General features: G+C 36.2%; 1 protein-coding gene and 1 pseudogene across 2 annotated transcripts in view; both read left to right on the top strand.

The window, feature by feature from the left end:
- LOC110707083 overlaps positions 1-1211 on the top strand; it is a 2244-nt pseudogene extending 1033 nt beyond the window's left edge.
- A 9732-nt stretch (positions 1212-10943) lies between these two features.
- LOC110707082 (uncharacterized WD repeat-containing protein C2A9.03-like) overlaps positions 10944-22404 on the top strand; it is a 29046-nt gene continuing 17585 nt past the window's right edge. The window contains exons 1-8 of one of the 2 annotated variants that reach the window (XM_021885119.1): positions 10944-11117; positions 11666-11818; positions 11910-12077; positions 12183-12269; positions 17285-17419; positions 17631-17741; positions 18016-18107; positions 18218-18323. In XM_021885119.1, coding sequence (XP_021740811.1) covers positions 11678-11818; positions 11910-12077; positions 12183-12269; positions 17285-17419; positions 17631-17741; positions 18016-18107; positions 18218-18323 — 840 coding nt within the window. In that variant the 5' untranslated portion in view covers positions 10944-11117; positions 11666-11677. Of the gene's footprint in view, positions 11118-11660; positions 11819-11909; positions 12078-12182; positions 12270-17284; positions 17420-17630; positions 17742-18015; positions 18108-18217; positions 18324-22404 lie in introns of both variants that reach the window. The other variant, XM_021885118.1, reaches the window with a different exon arrangement.

Below are 22404 nucleotides of genomic sequence, written 5' to 3'. Positions count from 1 at the left end.
GGATTGAAAATTGGGATCTTGCTGTATGATTTGTTTGTGTTTTGGTTTAAGGTATTGGATTCTAGATTATATTTATGGTGATTATTGATTTGGGTTTTTGTTTTGGATTAGAAAATTGGATCTTTTTGTATGATTTGTTTGTGTTTTGGTTTATTGTTTTGGAGTTTAGATGATATTTATGATAATTGGTTTTTTTAGTTACATTGTTTTTCTGGGTTTTGATTATGATGATACTTGTTACAAGATTGGTTAAAAAGAATTTTTGTATGTAATTTCTGTAAAATTTATGAATGCGACTGTTTTTGAAATGACTCATCGATTTGAGCTTAGAGGTATGTATTGATGATTTGCAGACGATAGAATAAATATGTTCAATAAATTAGTTCAATGAAATTTGAATTTGGCCATGAAACTTTTTGTGAGAGAAATATCTGTCATTATTTAGGTGTATTATGTATGTCATTTATGTGGAATATAGATGTTGCGTAGGTTGTAGGTTATAGGTCGATACAATTATAAAATTCTTAATAGACTTACTAATCTGTATAAGTACAAATTTCAGTCCTTTAAGTCATGTTCCTGGGGCAGAGTGTTTGATAATAATTCCATTCGATAAGGTTTGCATTTTGTGTTATTGTGAAGCATGATGTATTATTGTACTGTGATGTGGATTAGGGAAGCGCAAGTGAGCTGTTAGCATGATACTTGCCTATCTCTGTGGCAATTGAGATATTATCAAACTCTATTTATAAATTCTGATTGGACCTATTTAACAAAATCTACTCTGTTGCAGGATCAAGCTCCCATCTGGTTCCAAGAAGATTGTCCCAAGTGGTTGCCGTGCTTTGATCGGTCAGGTTGCTGGTGGAGGTCGTAGTGAGAAGCCACTTCTTAAGGCAGGAAATGCATATCACAAGTACAGAGTGAAGAGGAACTGCTGGCCTAAGGTTCGTGGTGTTGCTATGAATCCAGTTGAGCATCCTCACGGAGGAGGTAACCACCAGCATATTGGTCATGCCAGTACTGTTCGTAGAGATGCACCACCAGGGCAGAAGGTTGGTCTTATTGCCGCTAGGAGGACTGGTCGTCTTCGTGGTCAAGCTGCTGCTAATCTTTCCAAGAGTGATCTGGCTTAATTTACTTGGGCATTTTATTGTCATTTTGATGTCTTTGTTTTGTTTATTTAAAGTATGGAGTACCTATTTTAAAGATTGCAGTGCTAAGAATGGTTTTGTTTGCAATATTAGGAATGGTTTTTGCAATGGTGACATTGGATCAATTTCATTGTGCTAGTTCTTTTTTAGCTTTCATCTGTTGTTGAATCAGCCTAAGATTAGTTGATTATTTGTATGAATTGCCTTGATGATAGCCTAAGTTAATACATCTTGACTCTTAGTTAAAGAGAGAAATATGCTGACATATCTATCATGCTTGTGATAGTACGAAGTAATTGGTTTGAGGTGTTTTAATGGATGCCTTCACGCCTTAACGATAATGCTGGCTCATATTGTATAGTTAATACTTGTATAATTTTACAGAGGTTAAGCTCTTGGGTAAGGTGAATGATATAGTTTAGAGACACTGTCAGGCAAGATAATATCCACAAATATTTGTAGAATGCTTTACAAGTCCTTGTACGGTGGCTATGATGAGCGTAAACCGCATAACTAAAACCTTACCTGGCTGGTATACCGAACCTAATACCCGAACTCTTCTCAAGATCAATTGACACAATTTGGCCCAAGCTAACCTGACCCGATCCAAAAATAAATGTTCTTATAAATAATTACTTTATATCTAATTATTAAAATAAGTAGCTCAACAATAGATCTAAAAATGACCTGCTTCAAACCGAAAATCAACCCGAACAAGTCAAACCCGAAAATAATCCAACCTAAAGAGACTTGATCCAAAACTATTACTACTATCGTTCTTCTGATAGAAATAACTTTGTTAATATGGCAACTAATAGGGCATATACTGTCATATCCATACAATGGGCAAAATGCTTGGATATATGTTTTCATTTCATCATTTTGTTTTTCTTCATCCCCCACCCATTACAAGACGGTTATCGCTTTATGATAAAACAAAACTATTATAAATTATATAAATATGAATCGTACTCAATTGATTTGCAAAATGTTTTGTACAATAATACCAAGAGTATATTTTCTATTGTCTTAGATACTACAATTTTGTATTGATTTAAGAATTAAATTCTTGTCAGCCTCCAAAAAGAAATCCGGCTGCTTCCTCTTCATTGCCATTGAAAAGCTGGAGAGCTTGTATAACATCATTCCTTGGAAATCCTAGCTCAACAAGCTTTGCGACTTTGGCTTCGAAATCAGGACCCTGCAGCAGAGACATAAGTCACTCAGATTCAGCTTTCTATACCATCACATACTTGTCCAAGAGTCAGAATATTATTTTGGAAAAAGAGAGAGACGGAGAGATCTAATGGATACTATAATAATCCAAGTGAGACTGTTTTGAATACTTATCTAAGAATTAAACTACCATGTCACTGATTCTTTAAATGCAGTTCATGTTGACATACTAAAGTGTACTGAGGACTACTAACTATCCTAAATGGATAAATTGTAACATGACATGTTCAAGCATCATAGCAGACTTAGACTCAATCAACATAGCAATATAGCTCACTGTAGAAGATAATGTACCAATAGAAGAAAAAGATGAATTTGGGTGATATGTGGTCACAAACAGGCTTAGGGGTGTCCGTTCGGTTTTCGGTTTGGATTTAGTCCAAATCCGATCCAATCCGAAATATAATTCGGTTTTCAATTTTTCAATCCGATCCGATCCGAATTTCTCTCTTGATCCAATCCGATCCAATCCGAATTAAAATTCGGTTATTTGGATCCGATCCGAAAATCCGAATTATAATACATTATTTTTTAGCGCCTAATACAATTATAAAAATAAAGCTTTACTATAAATAAAAGTCTTCAAAATCATGATTAAAATAAATAGTTCAACGTCAAGTCATTAATTAATTAATACAACCCTTCAAAAAAAAATAATAATACAAAGCCTCTCTAATTTATTTTATGTGGTAGTAAGTATTTGAGCTATAAAATTCAAAATATACAGAAATCCATATTTATACAAGCTTAATTTTACAATTCGGTTTTCGGTTTGGATTGGATCCTATTAGGGTCAATCCGATCCAATCCGAAAATCTGAATTTCCAAAAAATCTCAATCCGATCCGATCCAATTTAAAGTTCGAATCCGATCCAAATTGATAATTCGGTTTGGATTAGATTGGATTTCGGTTTTTATCCGAATTATGGACACCCCTAAACAGGCTTTTTGATAAACATTTCAAGAAGATTTAACAATCAAGTTAGCCTAAAATGAGATTACACTCATGCTTAAGACATGTAGAGGTGTAACAATGGGGTTCTTGCTATGTATTCACACCATGTAGAACAAACCCCAGGCCCCAAACATGTACACCTGTGGTAATGGCCTTGGGCCTCAAAAAACCAGAAAAGAGGACTAAATGTTTGATGAATAGCACTATAGTCATTAGAAGCTCACAACACTTTAGCAGCAGCTAAGGACCTATGGTTTTCGATCATGTGAAACTGAGGTAACCAGGATTACTCTCAGTCTGATCTATTTGTACCTTTTTTTAGACCTATAAATAAAAGTAAAAAGAAAAGAAAATTAATCATATATCTTAATTCAACCCAGGATTACAAGATGAAAAAGAAATCACCTAACCCCATAAATAGAGTGTATTAACTATTAAGTGGGTACAACCATTGCTGATTTGGGTACTAGTTGCATGACAAACAGTGCAAATACTAAGACCAACAAAACCAATTGAAAAATAAGGCATTTTGTAAACTTAAATACTCGTTTCTGCATCTTCTGAATCTCTTCACCACCAAAGATATCACCATACAGTGCATCCGACTTCTCAGCTTGCCCTTTTAGAATGACAACCTTGTTTTCCATGACCATTATATGTTATCATAAATGTCCGTGGTAGGCTTGAGTTCACAAAATCGATACAAGTTATGAACCGGTAAATATACCGTTTTAAGGCAAATAGGATAATTGTACTCCTTAAGGGTATTTGGGACCATGCAAAACATCTTGACAATTTTTATTTCCGAGCAAAAAAAAGTCAAAAAAATCCAAAATTAAAGCCTATTATACATTAAGGAATTTCAGAGGTCACGATGCCTAATGGCAAAAATTCTTGAGGCCCTAAGGGATACATCTCAGGGTCATATAATGTCGTTTGGAACCATATATGACCATCATATGTTGTCTTAAATGTCCGTGCTAGGCTTAGTTCACGAAATCGGTGCAAGTTATGAACTGGTAAATTGACCGTTTTAAGGCAAATAATATGGTTCCACCCACCTAATTATACTCCTTAAGGGTATTTGGGACCATGCAAAACATCTTGACAATTTTTATTTCCTGGCGAAAAAAGGTCAAAAAATTCCAAAATTAATGGCTATTATCCACGCTTTTTAAGAATTTCGGAGGTCACGGGGCTTGGTGGCGAAAAGTCTCGAGGCCCTAGAGGATACATCTCAGGGTCATATAATGTCATTTGGAACCATATATGACCAATATATGTTGTCATATATGTTAGTGTTAGGCTTGAGTTCACAAAATCGGTGCATGTTTTGAACAGAATAATTATCCATTTAAGGCAAATTAGATGGTACCACCCACCTCATTGTATTCTCGGAGGGTATTAGGGACCATGGTAAATTTCTCGGCAATTTTATTTCCAGGCGAAAAAAGGTCAAAAAATTTCAAAATTGAAGGCTATTATCCTTGCTTTTTAAGGAATTTCGGAGTTACGGGGCCCAATGGAAAACAGACTTAAGACCTTAAGGGATTCATCTCAGGATCATATAATGTCGTTTGTAACCATATATGACCATTATATGTTGTCATTAATGTCTGTGGTAGGCTTGAGTTCACGAAATTGGTGCAAGTTGTGAACGGGTAAATTATTGACCGTTTTAAGGCAAATTGGATGGTTCCTCTAACCTAATAGTACTCCCAGAGGGTATTAGGGGACCATGGTAAACTTCTCGGAAATTTTTATTTCCGGGAGAAAAAAGGTCAAAAAAATTCCAAAATTGAAGGTTATTATCCATGCTTTTTGAGGAATTTCGGAGGTTACGCGGCCCGGTGGCGAAAAGTCTTGAGGCTCTTGAGGATACATCTTATGGTAATATAATGCCATTTGGAACAAGTTATGACCATTATATGTTGTCATAAGTGTCCGTGGTAGGCTAGTTCACGAAATCGGCGCAAGTTGTGAATGGATAAATTGACCGTTTTAAGGCAAATTGGATGGTTTCGCCCACCTAAAAAAGTCAAAAAAATTCAAAAATTGAAGGTTATTATCCATGCTTTTTGAGGAATTTCGGAGGTTACGCGGCCCGGTGGCGAAAAGTCTTGAGGCTCTAGAGGATACATCTTATGGTAATATAATGCCATTTGGAACAAGTTATGACCATTATATATATGTTGTCATAAGTGTCCGTGGTAGGCTAGTTCACGAAATCGGCGCAAGTTGTGAATGGATAAATTGACCGTTTTAAGGCAAATTGGATGGTTTCGCCCACCTGATTAGACTCTCGAAGGGTATTAGGGACCATGGTAAACATCTCAAAAATTCTTATTTCCAGGGGAAAAAATGTCAATAATTCAAAATCGAAGGTTATTATCCTCGCTTTTTAAGGAATTTCAGAGGTTACAAGGCCCGGTGGCGAAAAGTATTGAGGCCCTAAGGGGTACTTCTAAGGGTCATATAATTCCGTTTGGAACTATATATGACCAATATAATTGTTATAATTGTCTGTGGTAGGCTTAAGTTAACGAAATTGGTGCAAGTTGTGAACGATTAAATTGAACGTTTTAAGGAAAATTGGATGGTTTAACCCACCTAATTGGACCCCCGAAGGGTATTAGGGACCATGGTAAACATCTCGATAATTTTTTTTCCGGGCGAAAAAAGTTCTAAAAATTCCATATTGAAGGCAATTATCCACGCGTTTTGAGAAATTTCAGAGCTTATGGGACCGGTGGAGAAAAGTCATGAGGCCCTAGGGGATACATCTCAGGTCATATAATGCCGTTTAGAACCATATATGACTTTTAAATATTGTCGTAAATGTCCGTGGTAGGTTTGCGTTCACGAAATCAGTGCAAGTTGTGAATAGGTAAATTGACCGTATTAAGGCAAATTGGATGGTTCCGCCCCATCTAATTGGACTTTTGGAGGGTATTTGGGACCATGCTAAACATCTCGGCAATTTTTATTTCCGGGCAAAAAAGGTCAAAATATTCCAAAATTGAAGGCTATAATCCACGCTTTTTGAAGAATTTTGGAGGTCACGGGGCCCAGTGGAGAAAAGTCTTAAGGTCCAAGGGGATACATCTAAGGGTCATATAATGTCGTTTGGAACCATATATGACTATTATTTGTTTTCATAAAATGTCCGTGGTAGGCTTGAGTTCACGAAATTTGTACAAGTTATGAACTGGTAAATTGACCATTTATTTTAAGACAAATATGATGGTTCCACCCACCTAATTGTACTCCTGGATGGTATTTGGGACCATGCAAAACATCTCGACAACTTTTATTACCGGGCGAAAAAAGGTCAAAAATTCCAAAATTAAAGGCTATTATCCACGCTTTTTAAGGAATTTCTATGTTCACGAGACCCGATGGAAAGAAATCTTGAAGCCCTAGGGCATACATCTCAGGTTCATATAATTCCGTTTGGAACCATATATGACCAGTATATGTTGTCATAAATTTCTGTGGTAGGCTTGAGTTCACAAAATCGGTAAAAGTTGTGAACGAGTAAATTAACCGTTTTAAGGAAAATTGGATGGGTCCAGCCACCTAATTTTACTCCTACAGGATATTAGGGACCATGGTAAACTTTTCAGCCATTTTTATTTCCAGACGATAAAAGGTCAAAAAATCCCAAAATTAAACGCAAAATCCACGCTTTATGAAATTTTGGAGGTTACGGGGCCTGGTGGAGAAAATACTTGAGGCCCTAGGGGATACATCTCAGGGTCATATAATGCCGTTTGGAACCATATATGACCATTATATATTGTCATAAATGTCCGTGGTAGGCTTGAGTTCACGAAATCAGTAAAAGTTGCGAACGGGTAAATTGACCGTTTTAAGACTAATTAGATGGTTCCACTCACCTAATTGTACTTCTAGAGGATATTAGGGACCATGGTAAAATTTTCAGAAAATTTTATTTCTGGGAGAAAAAAGGTCAAAAAATTCAAAAATTGAAGGCTATTATCCATAGGTTTTAAGGAATTTCGGAGGTTACGGGGCCCGGTGGCAAAAAGTCTTGAGGCCCTAGGGATAAATCTCAGGATCATAAAATGCCTTTTGGAACCAAATATGACCATTATATAATGTCATAAATGTCCGTGGTATGCTTGAATTCACGAAATCGCTACAAGTTATGTAATAGTAAATTGACCGTTTTAAGGCAAATAGGATGTAATTGTACTCCCCGAGGGCATTTGGAACCATGAAAAACATCTTGACAATTTTTATTTTCGGGCGAAAAAAGGTCAAAAAATTCAAAAATTAAAGGCTATTATCCACGCTTTTCAAAGAATTTCGGAGGTCACAGTGCCCGGTGGCAAAAAGTCTTGAGGCCCTAAGGGATACATCTAAGGATCATATAATGTTGTTTGGAACCATATATGACCATCATATGTTGTCTTAAATGTCTGTGGTAAGCTTGAGTTCACGAAATCGGTGCAAGTTATGAACTGGTAAATTGACTGTTTTAAGGCAAATTACTACGTAGATGGTTCCACCCAGTTAATTGTACTTCAGGAGGGTATTTGGGACCATGCAAAACATCTCGACAATTTTTATTTCCTGGTGAAAAAAGGTCAAAAAATTCCAAAATTAAAGGCTATTATCCACACTTTTTAAAGAATTTTGGAGGTTATGGGGCCTGGTGGAGAAAAGTCTCGAGGCCCTAGGGAATACATCTCAGGGTCATATAATGTCGTTTGGAACCATATATGACCAATATATGTTGTCATAAATGTCTGTGGTAGGCTTGAGTTCACAAAAATTATTTGGATGGGTCTTTTACCATTTTTTCCTACTCTGCCTTAAAACCTGTGCCTATTTGTAATAGGTCAAGTAATAAAAAACAGAGGAAGTACTAATTAGATTAGACTCGTGCGTTGCACGATTTAATTAATTTTTATTATTATGCATAAAATAAAGTTTTGTCATTTTTGTAAAAGTGAGTGATAACTTTTTGTTAGAAAAATGTACAGTGTCGGTTAAAAAAAATAAAATAAATGATGACATCACACATAGATAATGGAGAGAAAATTTTTAATGTTAGATTGACATGTTAGATAATTTAAGGATTGATGATGTCAAGAATATTTTGTTTTAGAAATAGTTAATAGATCATATAACTAATATATAAAGCTAAACTTTTAGTCAGGTCACAAGGCAGCGACACTTGACATTTTAACTTTTCACCAAGTGTCGCGCCACGTTGGATAGATTTAAATCGACTTCATAAACAACCCGGACATTGCACGGGGCACAAAACTAGTATTTAATAACATGAACTTTTGCAAACAATATACGCTGCCACGTGCCCCATTCTTATCGGTACACTTTTATTTTTGTTTTTTCTTTTAATTTTTTATTCCTTCATTTATTGCGTGTCATTTTATTAAAGAGTTACTACTTTATTTTGTAATTATCTTCTTCAACTAATGTCACTTTAAGGGTGAGCTTACGAGGTGGTCAATCTTGGAGCTCCGGTGTTGACCCTGAAGCTCCAGTGTTGACCACCATACAAGCTCACCCAAGTACCCCATTCAAATAAAGTATAGGATAAATTGGATTTTAACACCTGACAAAAGGCTGAAAATGGTTTTTAACACCCCCCAAAAAAAAACTTTTATTTTAACACCTCCCAAAAATATAAAAGTTGGAAGTTAACACCAGTTAACGATTTCCGTCACGGAAATTTAACGTGGGTCCCACAAATTGGCTTCAACTTCAATTTTCACCCAGCAAAACACGAAACTTCCTCTCTGAACCTTCATTTCATTGATTTTATCCATTACAGATTTTTGGTGCTCATAAATCAAACCATACAAAAAAAAAATAAAAAAATTCAACACCGGTTCATCTTCTCCTTCGTTGGAGAACAAAGCGACTGAGAACTTCCATTTTTTTTACCACCAATTCCGCCGCCCATAAAGGGCCCTGTACGGCTACTGACCAAGCCTTCGCAGCCAGCAAACATGTTTTGTCCTCTTCCAACCAAAACACTAGAATAGCCACCATAGAAACCACCACTCCGGACAACCAACAGTGGCGAAAATCGATTTCCCCAGCGAATCCAACTCAACCAAACCTCCAGGCTATTCCCTCGAAATCGTTGTGAACTCAACCAGCAAGCCCACAATATCCACCACACAGCTCGCCTAAACTCTGCAACCAATCTCACAGTCAAATTTTTCAGAGCCACCACGTTCCTTACCAGCACCTCCGCGAGATCTTCCACCAGATTCGCCAGCGAAGCCACCTCGGCCCCCCTCACCTTCCCCGTCCCGATTCCATCCCCCCTTCTCCGTCCTGATTTCGGCCCTCCACCCGTCTCAAAATGTCTCAATTCCCCCAATTTCATCAAGCTTTAACTCAATCAAGCCCTAATTTCCAACTCCGAATCGGTCGCGAAAGACGACGACGACCTTATTTGGGCTACTATCCAACGACTTCCTTCTATTAAATGATCAAATTTTGCTGATTATTCGTCGAAATGATGACTGTGGTGGTGTGGGAGTTTCTACCATTAATGTAACCAAGCTTGATCGGAATCATCGCGAGTGCATTTGGGGGTGGGTGAAGGGGGATGGGTTTGAAAGGAGGTGGGGGCTGACTGTCGGGAGAATTGTCAATGGCTGTGGGTTGGTCGGTGCCCGGTGGGCAAGAACGAAGGAAAGAGTTTGGGATGGCAGCCATGAAGATGAAGGGAGGAAGAAGACGAAGAAAAGATGAAGGGAGGAATAAGAAGAAAAAATGGGATGGCAGCCACGAAGGTGGGTTTCGTAAAAAATTGAAAACGAAGGAGAGCGAAAACCAATTTATGGGACCCACGTTAAATTTCCGTGACGGAAATCGTTAACTGATGTTAACTTCCAACTTTTATATTTTTGGGAGGTGTTAAAATAAAAGTTTTTTTTTTGAGGGGTGTTAAAAACCATTTTTAGCCTTTTTGTCAGGTGTTAAAATCCAATTTATCCTAAAGTATAACTTAAAATGTCCTTTTTTTTTTTCACAAATCTATACTTCTATACTTAGTATTTAAAAACACAAACCACAATTTTTTATATGACACATGGCATCACAAGTCACTCAATACCCCATATAACACATGTCACCTCCCTTAATATTTATATTCAACTAAGAAAATGAAGTGTTCCATTTCCACCATAATAAAATAAAGTTCAATTACTTAGTACTTATTACATAAACCTATGAATTATAATAAAAATAATCTTTTCATCTCTTAGACTTTAAATATAATTTAAACTAATATGTCTTTTCATATTTCACAATCTTCAGGTATATATATCTAAATAAATTCCTTCATCTTCTTTCACAGTTTTACCACCCTCAGTCTTTTTTTCCTTTAAGTTTTAGAAATAAAGCAATTATTTCATATAATTAACCCCAAGTAATAACCCGTGCATTGAACGGGTCTAGTTTTTACTTAAAGATCCTTTTTAAAAAGTCTTTTTTTTTTTTTTTCACAATTTTCTCTTTTTTAAAAAGACAATTAAGTACTACGTAATTAGGATCTAACAATTGAAAGATCCGACAATTGACATACATGATACATGTCTTTAATTTAAATAATTTTCCTCTAATGTTTTCAATTTTTTTCCTTTGGAAATTTTCACTTTTACGCTGCACCCCCTTTTCTCTCTTCCATTGAAATTTACTCTGAGTGCTCCATTGAAGCGGTTTTAAAGCTTTCTCTCTCCTCCATTGAAGCAGCTTTTGAGGTAAGAGTATTTTTTAAATAATCGAATATAAACTTGACGACCTAGGGTTTGGTTTCGCATATTGTTAATTTGATTGTCCGTATAGTCAATTTAGGGTTCTTCACTTCTTCTAACGTTGATTGTTGAACTATTGGCTTTAATCACTTAATTCATGAGCGATTATACAGCTAGAATTTTGCTATATGCACTTTGTGTTAATATTGAAAAGAAATTCATGTGATTTTTCGAGCCTAATATGAATTTTGAGTCAAATTGCATTGGTCTTATAAGTAATAAACCTTTAATGATGGGAAGAAACTATGAATATGGACCTTTCTCCCTGGCCCAGGCGGCAGCCACCCCTCCTGCCTGGGCTCAAGGACGGGCTGCATAAGAGTGGTAAAATCGTGCTTCTAACATGTATTTGAGTTACTGCTCTATTGCTTATCATTGCATATGTATGCTGCTTCTAGTCATTGCTCCCATTTTCTATTTCTTGTTTGTGCTTTACTTGAAATACAGCTAATCTTCATTGCTGTATTGTTTGGTTGTTGATATGGGTAGAATAGGCTGCTTTGAGGATGTCCCATCTTCATATCGACGATGCTGATTATATGGCAGAGGAGTACGAAATTGAAGATTTTGATGATGATATGGATGAAGATTTTCGTGATAGAGAGATGGGTGGATCAGATTCTGAAATTGAAGAATATGATTTCATGGTTGGTGATAATCCACCCCACTTTTTTAACTTTATTTTCTTTTTCCTACGAGTTCTAGCAATCAGCCAATTTTGATTGCTTCTGGATTTAGGAAAATAAATTTGCAGATACTTCCTCCGCCCAAGCTAGGAGAGGCAGAGACATCCAAGGCATTCCCTGGGAAAGGCTCAGCATTACTAGGGAAAAGTACCGGCAGACTCGAATAGAACAATACAAGAACTATGAAAACATCCCCAACTCTGGTGAAGGGACAGAGAAGGTGACTGTAGTTAAATCTTTTTCTCTTTTCTTGTAAAGTGCTATGTTAAGTTTTAAAGTTTATTTGATGATTATATAGTGATTGCTCCTTCCTTTTGACAACTAGGTATGCAAACAAACAAAGAAAAAGGGGATATATTACGACTTTAGACACAATTCAAGATCTGTGAAGTCAACTATTCTCCACTTTCAGGTTACTTTATCCAGATTGATTTATTCGTTCTTTTGGCAGTGATTCCTTTTTTTTTGTTCCCTTGTAGTATGACTAGTATCTCATCCATAAATCATGTGGGTGGCTGGTTAGTGTTGTCTTTGTCATATTTGGTCACACTATCATTCTCTTTCATGTGTATGTGGTTGGAGCAAAACTCCTGGGTCTTTTCATGTGTTTCTTTGTTTTCTAATCGATGTGAGCCAATTCACTTATCAGTCATTGTTATTGGCTAAGGCAGCAGGGGCTTTCTAGGATTACTCAGTTGGGAGGTTCAAAGGAACTGGGTTTAACGGTTGATCTATAATTTCCTTATCCTGTTTTTAGAGGACAACTTATCTTGTTTTATTTAATCCTTTTCCTCAGCTGTTAATGTAACTCTTAATTTTTTATTTATTTATTTATTTATTTTTATGGTCCTATTTGGGAGAAAGCTGAAGCTGATTGAGTTAGCTGATTTTGACTAGCTGATTTTATTTTATTAACTGATTTGACTAGCTTATTGTATTAACTGATTATATAAAAGTGTTTGGTAAATAGCCGATAGCTTATAGGTGATTGAGTATGTGAAATGACCAATAAGCTAATTGTGGGGTAGGTAGTTTAGATAATATTTTAAATTAAATGAGGTTATAAGTGTCATTTCACAATAATTAATGAATAAGCTAATTTTTCAAAAAGAGCTTATTTAGTGGAATAAGCTTACTACCAAATACTTGTATTAGCTTGTTTGACTAGTCAATCAGCTAAAGTTAGTCAAATAAGCTAATATACCCCCAATAAGCTTACTACCAAACAGGGCCTATATAAAGTAGAGTAGTGTTAATAGCAAGAGTGGGAAAGGTAATGTTGGAGTGGTGGTGTTTGCACATATCCTTTTGTTGGTTTCATCACTCTTGGACACAGTACCATTTTCCTGCATATTGTTTTGTGCTTACTAAGCCATTTGTTAATAAATTGTACAATTTTTTTTTTTTTTATAATTCTTGTTTACCAACTTATTTATTTACGGAAACTGATGAACTCTTTATCAAATACGTATCTCCTAACAGTTTGAGTTATTCCTCCTATGTTTCTTTAGTTTTTTTTTTAATACTTTTTCTTAATTTCTTATTTGGATATTAAAGGCTCCACTTAGAGTTCAATACTTTGAGTAAGGAGAAGTATATTTGTATAGTGGCTATATTGGAATTTCCCTTCCCTATTGTTCCTTCTTCACCCCGAAAAAGTAGTGAATTTATACCATTATTTCCTCAATAGCCAAACATAAAATTACAAAACTCGTATGGAAGGATAATTAGAACAATCCTCTATTAGTGAGAGCAGGTGGGGAGTAAACCTCCTCACTGTATAGCCTTCTAAATGCCTCTATAATCATTGGGAATTGATGATAGAAAAAATTTCTTATGTCACCCTTTAGAAAATAATATTTCCTACACAGAGATTTTGGGTATCCTTGCACTTCTTATTTATAATGGGTTTTGAAATCAATGAGAACCTAGTAAAATGGTAAGATAAATTAATAGTAATTACCTAAGATTACTAACTTGTAATTAGTGGAAGTAGGGGTCAATCCCACGAGTTTGATTGCAACAAATTAAGAATAAGATCCAGAACACTTAACTAAGACTCTAAAACAATAAAAGATATGATTGAGGGAGTTTAAGGATAAGGAATAACTAGTAAATAAATCTAATAAAGAATAGAAACACTAAAGGAACTTGATATACTCAACAACTATATATAGAAATCCATCATGCATATGTATAGTCCCATACATATTACTTAACCCTTTAGAATAGCTTGACTTATGGAATAAGTTCCCCTATTTTTCCTTAGTAATAGTTAGATCTAGTACGACTTTCACTACTCCTAACCAACAAATAGCCCCTATACTATGAGCACGGAATTCAACAAATAACCCCTATACTACGAGCAAGGAATTTAACTTGATGATAGCATTAAGAACTAAGAAAACATTAATCCTACAATAGTCCTATACAACCATGACATTATTGGAATGTGATTTCACCTTTATCAAGAATTACTTTACAATTAATAGAGTGGAACGTCCTCCTCTACAATTGATAGCTAATTTATTAATGCTTCCTAGCAATTACGAACTTAGTTTTATTAATTAGCGATAGAAATCAAATCCAAACAAATAGTTGTACACCTACTTATACGAAATCATCATTTATAGGCTTAAACAACAATTCAAGAATACCTCCAAAGCATTAATCTTAAAAAACCAACAATACTCATCTCAAATACTAATTATAGACTCATAACACAAAGATAAGGAAGGAAAATAAAGCAAAAACTCATCAAGTTCCTCAGATTTGGTTCCTCCTCTCAGGTTGCTCCGAGTTCTTCCGCTGGAATGTATCACGAATAGTGACAAACAACTCCTAACCCTTGAGGGGTTTTGGAGTGAAGTGTCCCTTCTCCGGCGTTTGCCTCCCTTCTCCTTTTTTTATGACCTAATTTCATGGCTTTAAATAGGCTAAGAGATGAGTTGGAACCTTTCAAAGATAAGGAAAGTAATTAGATAAGTTTAGGAAAAATATATCTCTTTCCACATCTTTATCCATTTGATAAGATCTTCCTTTTTATCAAATATATCTTTTCCAATTGCTGCAGATCTTGTAAATTACTACCCAAGACTTCCCGAATTCGTAGATTCAATGAACCTAGACAAACAAAACGTGCCTAACAAGTTCCTTTTCGCTTCGTCAATATTAATTTCCATTCATGTTTGGCATTGGCTCCTCAACAACCTATACACAAAAGAGATATAAGTTACAAAATATCAAAAACCCAAATAAAGACACTAAAATGTTAAAGGAACTAACCTAAAATCTAAGGAACATAGATAGAAAATAGTGTAGGAAATAACACTCATAATTAATCTTCATATGCAATCTCAAATCTCAATGTTATTAATGTACTCCTTAGTGTTGGCCTGGATTCCTTGAAATAATTAGGGGATTAAAATCTGATGGGGAAAAAATTAGCAGAGGATCAGTTATAGGGTAAAACTTCATTTTCCTAAAGTTTGGCATTAATTCTAGAGTAAGGATTTCCTCCATTGCCTGCACTAACTTGAACGGACCTTGGTAAGCTCATAAAAATTGGAGTATAAATAATTTTTTGTTGGACTTGGCTTTGGTGGAATAAAGATGGTGGGAGTTGGAAGGTTGAAGGCAGGTTGGTAAAGAGGAGAATGAGAGAAATGGAAATCAGGCGGTGATGTTGAGGGGGAAATCATTTCACTGGGGGCCCTGGGTAACTTTTACCCCCTTTTTAAGGGGAATATATTACTCCCTTGCAATTTTACTTTCTATCCAGGCAAGTAAAAGTACCAGAATATTTTACTCCTTTACTCTTTCCTCCCTCTTTACTGCCAATCCAGGCAGGGCCTTAGTAAAACACTTTTCAACCTCAAAAGTCTTGTTTGCAGCTTGTAACTCATTTCCCATCGAGTCATACCTGTCTCTTTGTTTTTTGGGGTGGGGGTGGGGGGTGGGGGGAGGGATTTGGTTCACGAATTCCGGTATGGATGTATGGACTTAAAATGGGTCTAAATTCATACCATGTGTTTGTTTGATATTAGTAAGAGTTTTAAACCTATGCCTTAAACCCTTTAAAGATAGGCCTATGAAGTTGGCTCGTACCAATGTTCCAAGTATCAATTAAAAAGTGGTGTGATTTTTGCGATGAACCCACTTCCACCACCCGTTACACTCACCTACAGCAGACACTGACCGTCAGAAGAGACAGCAAGAGCAAGAGCAGACCAACAACAACAAGCCGTGGCCACTACAAGGGGAGGCAGAGGACTGTTAAGCAGGGCAGACAAGCACCTTTAGCTATTTGTTTGTTACTGTGTTAAAGTAGAAAGAAGACAAGAATAGTACTTGTAGTAATTAAGGCCTTGTTAGCCAATTCTTACAATGTAGTAGTAGTATAAATAGTAGTGGTCTAGTAAGGAGAGGGTATCCAGAAATTGTATTGAGAAACCTTGGAGAGTCATGGCCTTAAGCCATTGTTATGTACGCAAGCTTGATGCTTATCAATCGAAATTATCCTCTCGACCGTTTATTTTTGTCTGAACAACCACGTCCGTTGCATTTTTTTTTTATTTTTTTTGTGGGGTGGGGGGTAGGGGGATTCTAGAAATGAACCAAACACCTTTTACTAAGAATCATGTTCCAAACCCCTACAATCTTGTTCTCATTTTTGAATTCCACCTCATACCACTTTGCGGAACCCTATGGCCCCTCAAAGTGTTTTTTGGGCTTGGCTTATTGGGTATATTGTGTTAACTAGACTAATTATAAGGGAAAGATCTGTATAGAATGTTATGAAGGCAGGAGCAAATGTATTATGAAGAGTAATTATGAGGAGGGCTTGTAATGATTGGAACTCGGCAGTGCTGGCGGGAGCCTTTGTTGAATCTTTTTGAAGTTTCTTTTGAACTTCCTTAATTTCTTCTCTGAGCTTAATCTTGCAATGGACTGGCCACTGGTTATAATATATGAGTGATCAGCTGCATGCACATATAAAACCTTTCATATTTTTTTCGGCTGCTCTTGTACTTTTTGGATGTCACTCATGTCTTTCAGCTTTGCTATTAATATTAGCAATGGTTCTATCGCTTAGCAAGCATCGTCTCACTTGATTTACCGTGGCATCAGTTGATTTAGTGCAGAGATTGATTGTTAATGCATCATTGGTAGCATCACTACCATGTGCCTTTTTCCTGAAGTTCATTGTCTAAATGGGTTGTGTCTAAAACTTTTGACTAGTATCCTTTTGCACAAGTTTGATTAGTCCTGTATAGGAATCTGAGCTAGTTCATATCTGAACATATAAATTCAAAAATATTAATATGCCCGCATCACATGTGAATAGAAGCTTGTAATAGAAAGAATACCTTCAAGTATGATGTAAAATTTTATTAAACAATCATGCATTTTCTTGTGCTGGTGCAGTTAAGAAATTTGGTTTGGGCTACCTCGAAGCACGATGTATATCTCATGTCTAATTCATGTATTGTCCATTGGTCTTCATTGGCGCGTTGCAAATCCGAGGTTCTTAATGTCTCAGGGCATGTAGCTCCAACAGAAGTGAGTTTTGATCATGCAGAACTTGGATTCTTACCCCTTAAAGCATCGCCTACTATATGGTTGGAATTTACTTATGTTCATTGTATTGCAATACTCACTCCATCCACCTAATGAGGTTTATTAAACTTATAACGACTATTTCTGCACTATATGGGATGAGATGGATTTGTTTCACTCAGAAACTAATGTTTTCATATTGCTGTCTATCTAGAAACATCCTGGAAGTATATTGGAAGGATTTAGTCAAACCCAAGTCAGTACTCTTTCTGTCAAAGATAATTTGTTAGTTGCTGGAGGATTTCAAGGGGAACTTATTTGCAAGGTTAGACAACATTTCTTCTATCGATCATATTATTTTGTTTTGTAATTTGAATGAGCTATACTTGCATTTTTCATGACATTTTCAGCTAACATGAAAGACCGCTGTATTTACTTTAGTTTACTGCCTTTTTTATCCTCTCGGTGGCCCTTTGGAAACTGGGAAGGATCATCTCTTTGACTAGACAATATTTTGGAAAGATTTTGGTCATGCAATAACACAAGATAGATTCATCACAAATATATGCTAAATGCTATATTGCAAATTGAACTGGCAGAATTTGGACAGATCTGGAGTGAGCTTCTGCACGAGGACCACATATGATGATAACGCTATTACTAATGCTGTTGAGATCTATGCCTCTTCCAGGTAGTTGGGGAGTTTTTCCTGTGCTGTTATTCCCTCTTTCCTTTTGTAAAATACTCCATTGCAAAGATTTTCACTTATTAAGTTTTCTTTCAATATTGTTTCTATTGCAGCGGTGCAATTCATTTTACTGCCTCCAACAATGATTCTGGAGTGAGGGACTTTGACTTGGAGAAGTTTCAGCTTTCAAAGCATTTTCAATTTCCTTGGCCAGTAAATGTTAGTCAGCCTTTTAATCTTGCATTTCAACTTTCATGGGAGTCTTTAGCTTCTTTAACTTGTTGATTCTTATCTCCTATATGTATATGTTAGTTCCCTCCCCTCCCCAGTGGTGGGGAGGTTTGGAGGGGACCAGGGATGACAACACTTGGTGCGCGGCAATCATGAGTTGGATGTTTTCTAACATACATGGCCTGTTATAACTTCACCCACATGCTTTGTGACTGCACGCATGTGTGCAGCTATGCAGAATGTTTCTACCTATGAACAATGTATAAAAAAAGCTCAAGGTACACTGAGTTTATTGGGATCCTGCTATGCCTACGCATGCTTTGGGTGCACCTCATTGAAGTTAGGCACACTCAATGAATATTAGGCGAGCAAGTTTAAGACGCTTAGGAAAGTATTCAAGAACAAATGGGGGATAGTTCAATGTGCCAATCAGCGCCTGGCCGCTTTCTATTTCAGGAACAAGCATATATAAATCAATCTCTATTTAATTGATAAAAAAGGCCGTTTTTCAAAGAGTATCCGTCACATATAGGATTCAAATTTAAGGCATATAGTCTAACCGTCAAAGTGAAGTCATGACCTAAAACAAAAAATATTGGAGCAACATCTAAAGCTGTGTGCCTTGTTGAATGTGCCTTGCCTAGCTCAAAAAGAGCCGTGTACCCCATTTACTTAATACCATAGCGCCTTAGGTGCACTCTTTTATACACTGTCTATGAAGCATGAATATGTCTGCCCCTCGGTTATATCAACATTGCCAAACCATATTGAACACCAGAACATGTATAATGTGAAATTCACCCAAAAAGGCAATGTTGGCAGCATGGCTATCTATTTATTTTGAGTTCTTGGGAAGTGAGGATTGCAACATGTCAAAATGGGCGTTTTGTTCACAGTGCATATTTTGTTGCTCAAAAATGGCAAAAGAGAAAGATATGTAATTTAGTTAATTAACATACCTAAACATAACCTTAGGATGTTGAACAGGCCCTTCTCTTTGTTGTCTGATCTAGTGGGGCTTTGCTGTAAAAGATTTTTCCAGCATCAATTTTGGTGGATTTCTTTCTGTCATGGTCTTTTTTTTCTTTCATTCCACTCTTGATTAGGTCATCTTTCAGCTTAGATGTCTGGTTAATAAGTGGAGTTGGCTACATTATTTATTTTTTTCGTTTACTAAACTTTTATTTTTAGGAAAATTTGCCAAGAATAAAACAACCTTTCACCAATCTTCCGATAATGGAACCACCTTTTGATTATCTCAAAATAACACGACCTTTCACATGTATCTTCTTAAAATGTAACAAAAAACCGGTAACCTATTTGAAAGATTAAATTGGACACATGTCGCATTATTGTTGGTTAGGATTTTTTTTGTAATTTATAATTTTCATTTTTGAAAATTGATTTTTAATTAAATTTTTAGGATTTTTTAGGAAATAACACCACAAAAATCACAGAAATTTGATTATAACACCACAAATTGAAAATTTTATTATAACACCACAAAAAAAACCCATAAATTTGATTTTACCACCCACTAACGGATTTTTGAATGGAATCCGTTAGTGGGACCACTATGGACACGTGTCAATTAAGTATTGGTTTTAAAAAAAAGGAAAAAAAAAACAACCCTAACCAAGCCAGTAGCTGCTAGCCTCCCTATGTCCCACCTAAACCAACGAAATCGGGCGTTACCACCCTCAAAACCGACGACAACCACCCTAAACCCATGCCTCAAATCCAATGATAAGCGCATTATGCACCATGAAATCTGCCGCCTAGAAATCGATACTGCTTTTGGGTATAGGTATGAGTGTGGGTTGGGGTTTCGACGGTTTCGCGACAGTATTGGGTAAAGCAAACAAATTCGACGACGGTGGTGGGTGTGATGTTGTTTCGGCTGGTTTAGGTTGGGGTTACGTTGGTTCGGCGACGGTGCGGGCTTGGGTTTCGGCGAAGGTGTAGGCTAGGGTTTTGACTGGTTTAGGTTGGGGTCATGGGCTTCGACAACAGTTTCGGATCTTCGTTGATGGAAGATTTGTTTCAAAGGTCGTATTGTATTGAGATAATCAAATGGCCATTTCATTTTTGAAAGACCGCCGAAAGGCTGTATTATTCTTTACAAATTTTCCTTATTTTGTACTTTTTCCACCTAAAAATCCAACCTTCATTTTATTCCTCAAAAATCCAACCTTTACACCTCATCTTCTCTAACAGATCCATTTTACATGTAACCTGATAAAAAGGTTAAAAAGATTTTTTATTTTATTTTATTTTTATTTTTAAATTCTCTCATTTTCCCTTCTCACTCCTATCTCCTCAAACACTGAAACCACCAACCCTACCTCCGTCACCACCACTCATCACCGCCATTTCCGTCTCCTCTCCTCCCCTCCCTCACTCTCATTCTCCCTCTTTATCTCTTTCTCACCTCCTCCTCCATGGATCAACCCTCACCCAACCCAAAACCAACTTTGCTATATTAAATTAAATTGTTCTGAATAATGCCTCACGTTTTCCTGTTTTTTTTATAAAGATTTTTTTTTTCTCTATTCTAATACCATGCGTGCAACTTACTTTATTACTCCCTCCATTTTTTTAACCCACTTTTTGTTTTAGGTCTTTCTTTTCTGAATTATTAACTTTGCTTTATTGTACGTATGGCATACCCCTTTTACCATTGACAAGGGATAAATCGGTCGTTAGAGGAATACCCTAAAGCCAAACACTATTTATACCTAAACTAACATAAGACAAGTCTAGGGTAAGTAAAGGATCGTATCCACAGGGAATAAGTATGAGTACACCGAGAACATGAAACGGTTATAATCTAGTTCAGTCAAGTCACAAATTGGGGTTTTGATTAATTAACTACTAATGAGACAAACACTTAATGGGAATCGACACCAACTAAACTAATAGATCAATACAATAGGCAAACATGAACACAAATTGGGTGATAGAAAGGGCATAACACTAAGTATTCCTAAATCAAACTCAACTAACATGATAGGCCAACCAAGTCTTGATGGAAAGTAGATCACTAACTCGGATTTGTCTTTCGATCGGTAAGAGGAAGCATTAAGGCCAAGTAATTGGGATTTCTCACCTAATTTTCGCAACTAAGACTACTATATCATCCAAATAAGGAACCGTAATCAAGATTAAAATTTGGTCTAATCATAGAATAAAAGGCTCATAACTAGGGATGACAACTGGTCGGATCTGGACCGAGTTCGGATGGACCCGCATCTGTCACGTCTGGAAAATAAAGACCCGGATTCGATGGGTGCAGCGGATCCAGGTCCAAAACGGGTCCAATATATTTTGGCTAAATTTTTGCAATAAATGTGATGTTTGGGTCAACAAATGCATTTCAAACTTCCCAAACTAAATTAAAGTTATACAAGTATATAACTAATCTAAAAACACTAAGTAACCCACTTATACACTTATATATTGAAATAAAAATTATAAACAACGAAAAACATACGATGTTACAAATGAGCAAGTGAAAAAACAACGATGATGTATCCGACATGAGCATCCAAAATTCATCTCTTGAAAGGGCTAATCTTTATCATTACTAACATAATTAACATTTTAATAAAGAAACAAACAATTTTAGTTTTTTTTAATAGGAAAATTAAAAAACGGGTAAATGGATCCGGGTCTGGTTTGGACCAGACCCGAAACCCAGATGTGTTTTTTCGATAGATTGATCCAAAATTTGAAAACGGATTTGGATCTACGGATCCCGGTCGGGTCTAGATCCACTGCCATCCTTACTCATAACCAAACTTCATATTTCAATGCAAGCATAGAAGTGAAAACATGAGCAATAAGTGGCCATCCAATTACACATGCAATTAACTAATTCTTAAACAATCAATCAACCCAAAATGAACATGCAAACACAAACACCAATCAACTCATGGCTTACACCCAACCCCTAGTTAAGAAACTACTCACTAATCATTGTGTTCAACATCCTAACAACAATGTAGTAACAACAAAGTAGAGTGCACATGCAACAACAATTAAGCAAGGTTAAGAGAGAAATTATCAC

The sequence above is a fragment of the Chenopodium quinoa genome, unplaced genomic scaffold, assembly GCF_001683475.1.
Source record: "Chenopodium quinoa cultivar QQ74 unplaced genomic scaffold, ASM168347v1, whole genome shotgun sequence".
In the NCBI taxonomy this organism is placed as follows: Eukaryota; Viridiplantae; Streptophyta; class Magnoliopsida; order Caryophyllales; family Amaranthaceae; genus Chenopodium; species Chenopodium quinoa.
This window is presented reverse-complemented; position numbering and strand designations above follow the sequence as displayed.